This window comes from Macrobrachium rosenbergii, chromosome 5 (assembly GCF_040412425.1).
Source record: "Macrobrachium rosenbergii isolate ZJJX-2024 chromosome 5, ASM4041242v1, whole genome shotgun sequence".
NCBI lineage: Eukaryota > Metazoa > Arthropoda > Malacostraca > Decapoda > Palaemonidae > Macrobrachium > Macrobrachium rosenbergii.
Window position 1 is genome coordinate 20,713,066 of NC_089745.1, and position 10,670 is coordinate 20,723,735.

The window sequence follows — 10,670 nt, forward strand, 5'->3', positions numbered from 1 at the left end:
AACATTTTTCCACATAATCTACGAAGTAAACATATGAATTTATGACACCACAATGAACGGAATGCTTTTCGCGATCTTCCATAATGAAATCAAGAGTTAAATTTGAGCAATGTCCAACGAAAAACTTGGGGAACAATAAAGGAACGAATGCAATGTATGAGAGAGAGAGAGAGAGAGAGAGAGAGAGAGAGAGAGAGAGAGAGAGAGAGAGAGAGAGATTCTGTTGTGTAAAGGCCTACATGTAGAGCTACTCATTTCATTATTCTTTTTCTCTTAGAGATTGAGCGATACTATATTTGTACAGTATGTTTTAGCAATGGAGAGAGAGAGAGAGAGACTACGGCAACGTTAAGAAACATCCAGTTACTTGTGTTTTCAACGCCGAAGTTAACGCGGTACTCCGCACATCATAGAGAACGCTCTTGTGGATTTAAATAGATTGGGTACCTGCCTAGCTGTCACAACATTTACTGCCATTAATTTCAGCTGACCTTTAACACCGTGAAATACAAATATGAATCTATAAAATTAAAGAAATTATCATTACCTCGTATGATGATGCAATTAAGCCTGTTCATAACGGAAAACGAGTAAATATTGCCGTTCTGATAAAAAGTATTACACCGAGATATCCATACACTATCTATGAACGAAGTCATCTGAGAAATTCTGATTACTTCGGACATGCATGGTGGTTTTAAGTATCTGAACGTTTTTGTTTTGCAGATTTAACATATATGATATAATTTGCATTGTATTTTCATATTCTAGAGTAAATTTACCGAGATTTTGTGTTTTCTGTAAGAAAAATTAAAATTCGATGAACGAAATCTAAAGAAAACTGTATCTTCACTTTTCTTGCCAAGTGTACACGCGCATTAATTTTCATCTCAACGACCACGTGTATTCAAGCTATTTCAAAGCGAATTCCAAGCAGAAGGTAAAAGATGAGCACTTTAGGCTTTATATAGAGCAAATGTGCATTCTGAAAGCCTTCGATTAATGACGTTTCGAAATTATAACCACACAGCTAAGGTATCCATAGTGATAAACTGGCAAGTGCGCGCGCGCGCTCACACACACACACACACACACACACACACACACACGTTCGAGAGCGCCTAGTCCAACATAAAACTACACCACCGCAAAACAGACGATATCAAAACAGTGATTACTTAATCTCCGCACTGTCTAGGCCCACAGATTTCTTACGAACAGTGAGGGCAAAGGTGAGGATGTGTGGATCAAATTCATGTTCACTATGACACAGTGCAGCTTACAATCGAAATGAAAAGATCCAATGCGGACTGATAAGGATGCAAGGGGTGGATGGAACGAACGTCAGAGAAGCTGAATGTTTGCCAAAGAGAAGGCTAAAAACAATGTGAGCAAGTGCAAGGCTCTTACAGAAAATGGATTTCAGGGGCGAGTGTATCTATATGGATGGTGAAAGAATAGATCTAATCGCTTCTTGTACACAAGGGAGATAATGTTATGGATGAGAGAGGAATGGGAGAATTGATAATTGTGAGCAAGGGAACTCAAAGTCAGCAAACAAGCTCGCAAATGCCACGCCTGCTGGGTAAAATTGTGGGGCAGAGGCGTCAAGGGTTGCATTTGTTTAAACAACGGTTTGCTGAACAAATCCTTAAGCATTTGTGGCAGTACGGAGTATTCGTGGGGAGAGATGGATGTCATAAAATAAGTAAATAATGCCGAGAAGTTTCTTCGGTACAATCGAGTTTTCTGTTCAGTACAGCGTATAATCAAGGCCACCGAAAATAGATCTATCATTCGGTGGTCTCGGCACAATGCTGTATGAGCCACGGCCCATAAAACTTTAACCACGGCCCGGTGGTGGCATGCCCTTTATCGTTGCCAGACACACGATTATGGCTAACTTCAACCTTAAATAAAATAAAAACTACTCAGGCTAGAGGGCTGCAATTTTGTATGTTTGATGATTGGAAGGTGGATGATCAACATAACAATTTGCAGCCCTCTAACCTCAGTAGTTTTTTATTTTAAGATCTGAGGGCGGACAGAAAAAGCCGGCACAATAGTGTTTTTTACAGAAAACTAAAAACCCAAATAACGATTATGTTTTGACTGGATGGTTTGATCAAGAGAAGTGTCTAGAAGTGTTGGACTGACATTTAACGTTGCTTTGTTTTTCTTCCATGCATATCAAGACAAACACAAGCATACACAATGTAACGATTACACAAGTGGTAACCACCATACAAAAGTAAGTAGCTGCAGCTCTGTGATAATAAAAAGAGGAAAAAAAGCAAGGCAACAGGAAGAGGGTTGGTTAAGTGGGCCCTGACAGCGAAGAAAGAGGGCGCTGGGGTTGAAGGAACGGTGCGCCCTTTAAACCCTTCATCGGTACCCCTTCCCATTCTACTTGGCATCGGTACTCCGACCACACATTTGACCATGACTCGACCAAGATGACTTTTAACTATGGTGCCTTTCAAGGACTTTAAAAATCGTTTTTACTACCCTCGAGAGCAAGAAATGACCAATAATTTGACCTGGATTCGAAAATATCTTTTCATTATTCGTTATTTCGGGAATGAGGGAGCGATCCGTCCAAGTCTGTATTAACACTGACACCAGACGTCCCACCAAGGTCAACGACCACACAACAGACACTAAACAGTTTAGTATGATGTCCTACATTTCAAATAATGGTCTGACCGGTACTTGATCCACGTGGACTATTCAGTAACTTCATTATAAAGAGTAATTAATCATCTATCACACACAAGTGCCACTCAATTTTGATGCGTCATCATCACTTTGCCTGGCACTGTTACACCACTGGCTGAGCCAGTGTCATTTACAGGTTGCCGACGGCCCTCCATGTTTCAGTCGGCCTCGCTTCACTTCGGGGAATCTCTTTCGGCAACTTGCCTCTCCAAAGAAACTAAGGCTTATCGTACCAGGAAAAGACAACCATAATTCTACAACCTACACTACAGAAGAAATGATTAACGAAACCCAAACAACACAAGTACAAATATTCGCGCACCATCATACCGAGTTCCCTCAGTGGGTTGGCTGTACACTGAAGTACGTCATCATGAAGTCCAAGCCAGCTGTCTATCTCTATCACGTCATTCCACTGCAGTTTTCCCTAACATCCATATTGCATGTTTACCGACAATTCTAAAAGCGTGTTTCTCTGCTGTGGAGGGAGGGGGGATGCCTAAGCAGGGTTTAAGGATGTCTCGTGATTATTAATCTTGGAACACATCCCAGAATCAGTTACAACGAACCGATGTATCGAGGAAAACGTGAGCTTAAATCTAGCACACCAGGATCCAGTAATTACCCAAGATTTCTAAACTTTCCCTTACGCCCCTACTCCTACTGTATAGTAGGTTGCTGCTATGAGCAATGCTACACTTCCTTCAGCAGTCTTTGTTTGACTCTTAGTGAATTCCTATACGTAATAAAATATAAATATAAATACATATATATATATATATATATATACATATATATATATATATACATACATATTGTGTTTATGCTTATATTGATTAATACAGCCATACTGGAATTATAGGAAATATACATACAAACGTCATTGTGAGCTTGCTTATTAATACAGCCATACATTTAGAGAGAGAGAGAGAGAGAGAGAGAGAGAGAGAGAGAGAGAGAGAGAGAGAGAGAGAGAGAGAGTTTTCTAAGTCAATGGCTACGCCTATATCCTACTCCATGGATGTTCTGGATTTTCTGGGGAATTTTGAATCGAGGGTCTCTCATCTTTCCTGGTGATAGCCCATTCAAGTATCAACCGGCTTCAGTGCTCCCAAATTAACTAATCAAACTATCAGCAGTGTAGCAACCATGTAGCGACCAGTTGTTGTGACGTGGAGGGAGGGGGGGGAGTAAAAACTAAGAAAGAAATTCAGGCTGGAGAAGGGGGTGAAAATGCTGTTAAAAATGTAATCACGACAAGCGAGTTTGATCAGTGAGAATAGTATTGCGTGTGGAGAAAATAAAAGAAAAACTGGCTAGAATTTAAGAGCCACAAGGTGATGGAGTATTGAATTAAACTGAATAATAAAATTTAGGCCAAAGGTCAAGCACTGGGACCAATGAGGTCATTCAGCGCTGAAATGGAAATTGACAAAGTTTAAAAGGGGTAACAGGAGGAAAACCTCGCAGTTGCACTCTTGAAAAATTGTTAGGAGGGTGGAAAGTACGATGGAAATAAGAGAATATTAAAACAGGAACGAAAAAAAGGGAAGGAGTGAAAGAGGAGTATGCAAAACTCAAAGATGGGTTCACCGAGTCACCAAGGAGCCAATGCAATTACAAACGGGGTGGGCGGAATGAAAAACAAATGAAGTGAGAAAACATGAGGATTAGCATTAGCGAGACACAATACAGGGTATCTGTCCCATCATGCTCAATGAAATATTTGCAAAGAAAAACAAGGTCATAGGGCTTCAAGGGGAGGTTTTACATGCATATACTATCGATTCATAAATATTACTATGATTACGTTGGTTTTTAAACAACTAACAGGGGTCAGACATTACTTCGACAAGTACTTTATGTATGGGCGCACTGGCAGGAAAACTTGACTATTTAACATTCTTGAAGCATTTAACACAGCAGAGCAAGAAAGTGCACCAACTAGAGAGAGAGAGAGAGAGAGAGAGAGAGAGAGAGAGCATTTAGGCCAATGGCCATGCACTGGAACCGCTTGAGGTCATTCAGCGCTGAAACGGAAATTGACAGTAAAAGGTTTATAAAGTGTAACAGAAGGAAGACCTCGCAGTTGCACGATGAATCAATTGTTAGGAGGGTGGAAAGTAGGATGGAAGAGAATATGAACGGAGCTACAGTAAAAGGAATGAAAGGGGTTAAAGCCGAAGGGGCGCTGCAAAGAACCTGAAGTAATGCCTACAGTGCACCGTATGAGGTGCGCTGACGGCACTACCTGCCTACGAGAGAGAGAGAGAGAGAGAGAGAGAGAGAGAGAGAGAGAGAGAGAGAGAGAGAGAGAGAGAGTCTGGCACGGTTTTCCCAATTTCGGTTTTCCGTGTTTTCCTGTATTTCTAATAAAACAGACTGAAAGCAAGATAACGACTGCAAATGAAGAACGAATATTGGGTAAATGCCATTGAATTTTTCAGAAGCACTGATCAGGACTAAAAGTAAGTCGTTCACTACACTTCAGCCGGTTTGTGATGAAGTTACCAAAGAGGGTTTATGACATGTTTCCCGCAGTGTGGACGCACCCCAACACCACAATAAACAGAAATTTGATCATGAATTGCACTGTGTTACAGTAAAACATAGGATCACTTCATCACCAGCCAGCTTAGTTAAATATCTGCAAACTGACCCCACTCACGCACGAAAGCAGTAACAAAAGGCAAAACAAGACATCTAAACCTAGCAGCTACAGGTAACTTCCCTAGTCAGTCCAAAGTTTAAAAGAAAAATAGCCTATGAACAATTCAGACCCTACTTCAACACCATTTCCAATACATCTTGTTGTTTTGGGCGTTTCCTCCCACTCTGCCAAATGTACTTGGTTGGCAGCGCCCGCGTTTATTCTCTTTTAATCCTTATCCTTAGAAGGAATAATAACCCTTGTTTCGGCCTACTCTCCACTTCATCATGGTAAATCTCTTATGGTATTTGGACTGTAAGACTACATATAGGACAAGATCAATAGAGTGCAAAACATCATCATAACTTGTAACAAAACATTTTCATAATTCCATTTGTAATCACTGAGGAATTTAGAAAGAAAAGAAGTATAATATACGACTGCAGTCCAACGACTGTTTTTTTTTTTTTCCTTCCTCACGTCGCGTCGTCCAGACATTTGCAGTTTCTGTGGATACTTAAAACTTCCTTTCTTATCTTTCATAAGCTAATCGGTACCTCCTCCTATACTGACCTTGGAACCATTTATATGTTTTCCATTCTTTGTCTCTCTCCCCCATAGAAATGAATAATCTGACACAAAAATAAAACTATTCACAGTTCATTCTCTATATGCTTCTGTAGTTTAGAATACTCTACACGATCCTGTAATATTTTCGTTTAGAGATTTTTTTTTATTTCCATACTCTTTATTTCCTTGTATCTGAATTCGACCTCTACGTGGCCGAAGGGAAGCTTAGCTTGGAAGAGAGTCTTTTATGAGAACTGGCAACGTAGCTCAAAATTTGTGCAACGTAGCTCAAAATTTGTGCCACGTTTAAGAACAAAAAAGCATTGTTTAAATCGTTACCCGGTGTAAAATATTACGAAGGGTCTTAATATGATAAAAAGAAAATGTAGCACTTATTTTAGTATGTTTTACGTCTGCATTGCACTCAAACACTAGCCAAATTCATCAACAATGTCTGATATGGCCTCACCACTCCCCAAAATTACAAGGGTTGAAAATGCTATACCAGTCAAGTATCTAGTGGTAAGAAAGCATGGGCCCCGCCACTCTCCCAACTGCGTTAGTATAATCAAATTAAATTAGTTAACGCATTCTAATGCCAAACCATGTCTACACAATAACAACCACGATGCTTTGTAGAAAACGGCTCAACTTATTCAAACGGAAAGTTGGGCATTCCCCAAGGAAGTAACTCAAGAGGATCGAGAGAGCGCCCGCTACCGGATTCTGCACCAGACTTCAGAACCACTGCCAAAATTCCACGTGTGCATTTTCATTGTCGGAATTCATTTAAAAGACTGCACTATAAATAATAAGGCACGGTGCGCTTTGCGCCAGCGATAATTACGCAATGACTCAACGACATGAGCTATGTTCATGTGCACCTGCCAGCTATTTAATAGAGAGCGACCCCGTATTAAATCATATACAAATGAATTCCTCTTCAATTTATATATCCATTATATAAATTATATGTATGTAAATATGCTGTGTATATATAATATATATTATATATCAAAATCATAAGACGAGATTACTACTTATTTATATTAGTAATCTATAATGTACTAATGAGGAACTTCTTGCGTTTTCGGCATTATATCCCAACGATTCATATATAAGATACATATCGATCTATCAGAGTACATTAACTACTCAAAAAAAGGCAGCACGGCATAATTAGTACTATTTATTCACATTAGCCAAGTGACGACGAGCCATTATGAGTCTTAACGAACAGTTGCCAACTAATTTGATTTCCGACAAAATGTGAACACCTTCAATGACAGACTTTTTTTTTGTTATCAGTTTTTTGCGTGTCTGACAAAAACTTTAAATGGTGCAAAGTCGGCATGTTGGAGAAGCTTCTTACGGATGGCCAATGACTAATTTCCTGACTCACCTCGTCTCACTTTCCGGTTGCTCAAGGTAAGAAAAGGCGCAACTCAAAAGAACTTTGTAAGTAAAGAAGATTCTGGATTCAGCGTTATGATATTTAAAAATAAAACTGTTTATGAGAACATGAATACCAATGTAACTCGATATGAGGAAATTCTCTCAGGGTTGCTTAACATACAAAATAAAGGATACCAGATTCCTGGCTCGATAAAGTTAGTCTTACACAAACATCGCCAGTTTCAAAATATGCAACAATGACCACTTTCAAATATCACCGTCATTAATATCTAAAATAAGGTTGCAGTCACGGGCAATATTTTACAGTTTTAGTATTCATGTCATGGTGACGGTAACTCGTTAACTACCCAACATAATAAAATCATAACGTCGACCTGAGCTGTTGGACAGCTTGGCAATCGTGTACACGAACAGCAATTGCATGTGTCCGAGTAGGCGTCCCGAACAACAAAACTTCGAAGCGCTCACATCTCTAATTCATATTATTTTTATTTCAAACGGTACCCAAGTGTTTTACGTCAGTGGTGAACGGAAATGTTTCTACTGAAATTAACTTCGAGCATGTGTATAAATACACACTGTTCGATGTATAAAAAAACACTGATTCTCCATGCAAATTTGTTGGGAACTTTTCAATAGAAAAGCATAAAACTACTAAAATGTAAGATTACAAAACCGAGAGAGAGAGAGAGAGAGAGAGAGAGAGAGAGAGAGAGAGAGAGAGAGAGAGAGAGAGAGAGAGAGAGAGAGTCAAATTTCCATTTTATCAGTGCCGCGATCCTAGTTGCAGACAGTAGCAGACTAGGTGAGGGATACGGGTGGGGAGGCGTGGGGCGAGGCGGGATGGATGAGGACACACCACCCACAACGACCAAGGCTGGGGGAATGACGGGAGGGGGAGGGAATTGGCAATATGGGCGACACGCCAAGACTTCAAGTTGCACGCTACCCGGGTCGGCGGGAGGTGGAGGTGGGCCAGAGGTGAAGAAAAAGGTCGAGGTACAGGTAGGGTTGGGATGGGGGGGGGGAGGAGAGGAGGAAGTAGGATGAATCACAGAAGATCCGCAATGACTTGCGAGGGAAATCTGCCTCCATACAGGTACCAGATACACAGCACGTGGGAAAGAAACAATATCCAAAGGAAAGTCAAATGGACGTTTTTAATTTTTTATTTCATTAAATCAGACACCATGTGCGTCAGAGTAACAGACACCGATGCCAAGGCCTGGTAGCAGCAAGCCAGTATACATATTAAATCGTAATAACAGCACCGGCTAGATATGTGGGTTGCTACAAGTGTTGCAGACGCATTAACTCGAGAAAAGAGAGCAAAAATCATTATTGTAAAATGACAAAACTGGCGCTGAAAAAAATTCACAGGCAATTTTTAAAAAAGTCATTGTATTTTTTCAACAGGCTCAGTGTCTACTTAAAAGCTCAATACGATACACGATAAGTACAGAAAAAATAAGTAAGAGATTTAAAACGTAGGGATCGCACGAATTGTGACTTGGTTCCACACAGACTGCTTCACGTTGTGGTGCCGTGCACCGGAGATAACAGGGAGGACTGGAGGGGGGAGGGAGGGAATTTGGTGGGACATACAATGACGCCTGCTAATCCAACCAGGACACTGACAGACTGACGATCGGAGACCAAGAGCAGCAACGACCACATCCTCAAGAAACGCCCTATAACTCAACGAAGAGTACCATGCATACCGTAACCCTTAAAAATCAATAAATCCAGAAGCAGCACAAAAACCAAATTCTCAGTAAAGCGAAAGGTTTAAACATCGGCGTGCAATGGCTAGGTAGGGGGGGACCAGGGACAGGGAGAGGGAATGCTTAGTCGGGGCAAGCCACGCGATCTCTAGCTATAAAATCATTACCTCCTCTAGACTGGCCCCTTCCAATTTAGAATATCAAACTTCATTACAGTGAAGATTCAAGTCCTTAAACATCCTAATTTCACTGCATAATACGTTGCACCATATAAGGCTATTAATAAACGGATGATAGACAGCAGCGTTGCATGACTGACAGCCTATGGACCCAACTTTGCTCTCAATTGTCTAAACGCCGGGAGAAAAACAGTCTACGGGTAAAACTACCTTCACCAGTTCAATTCGCCATATGTAGAATTACGTAATGATCCAAACAGAATTTCTTGTCTTGTCAGATTTTGCCTTAAGTACACTACATTCAAAGTTAAAGTCCAAGAATAGACCCGGCATTTCCGATTTAAAGCTCCGACAATGGCATTTAAATGCTGTTCTTCGAATTCTATAATCTAACGACCACAGGGACCACAAAATGCATGCAAATGAAACCTAAATAGGAGTAGGTATCAAAGATAAACATGTAAAGTGAGAAGGGAGAGAGGAGAGAGCGGGTCTGAGAACAAAGTCCCTTGCACGAGGCAGCCAACTCGGGGACTTTGTTTCTGGACGCTTCATTTTCCCCCTGAACACCAATTACACTCACCATTCGTCAACCCATCCACTCCACCGCTCTGGAACAAAGAATAAGACATTTATTACAATTCTGTTCCATAGTATGAACATTAAGCTAACGAAACATACATATTTATATAACAAATGCTGCTCTACTTAAGACAGGAAACGGGTTCAATGGACTTAGTCTCCGGGCCCCACAGAGCAGCAGCCATCTTATATCTCCCTCAAACTCACCAAAGCAACGAAAAACACAAGTATAATTATCACATTTTCAGACCCTACGGGTATCATTGATTAGCCATAAGCACATCAAACGCACAACGGTACTCTCTGGGATACTTACAGGCACACTTAACATCTCCGAGTCCGACATCACTAGTACACAACACGAAAAATTTTAGAGTCCACAAACGCTGTTCAACGGCAAAGTCTAAAGAGGCAGCGAGAGGCAGAGTGCTTATGCAGACAGACTGCGCATGCGCTCTACCGTTTCTTGCCAAAGTCTGCCAGATAACCATCTTTTTTTCATAATATTACAATATTTCCTATTAAAACATTCTAATCTTTGCCTATGATATTCACGTAAGTGTAAAAGTTTTTAATGTTTCTATTTTCAAAATAGTCATATGAGTCTCCTTTCTTGTACCGTCCTTTAGAAAAATTCAAATATCATTTGGCACCTTCTCGACTGGCTTGATTCTCTGCTGAAATCCTATCGGACATTTCATGAAAATATTGATTCACCGCGTTCCTGCTGTTTATCCCAATTGCTCAAGACATCCTGACAACGGAATTAAGAGTGTTGAAATAACGCCATTCCCATTATCGATAACCCCTGCATTGTCAAGTATTCCAAAA

The 10,670-nt window shown here is 40.5% G+C and overlaps 1 protein-coding gene across 1 annotated transcript in view; it reads right to left on the reverse strand.

Moving 5' to 3' along the window:
* The window catches only part of LOC136838577 (DNA topoisomerase I, mitochondrial-like), a 30,414-nt gene extending 20,118 nt beyond the window's left edge, over positions 1 to 10,296 (reverse strand). The window contains 2 exon segments of the mRNA XM_067103767.1: positions 9,841 to 9,868; positions 10,156 to 10,296. Coding sequence (XP_066959868.1) covers positions 9,841 to 9,868; positions 10,156 to 10,185 — 58 coding nt within the window. The 5' untranslated portion in view covers positions 10,186 to 10,296.
* Positions 10,297 to 10,670: the final 374 nt, after the last annotated feature.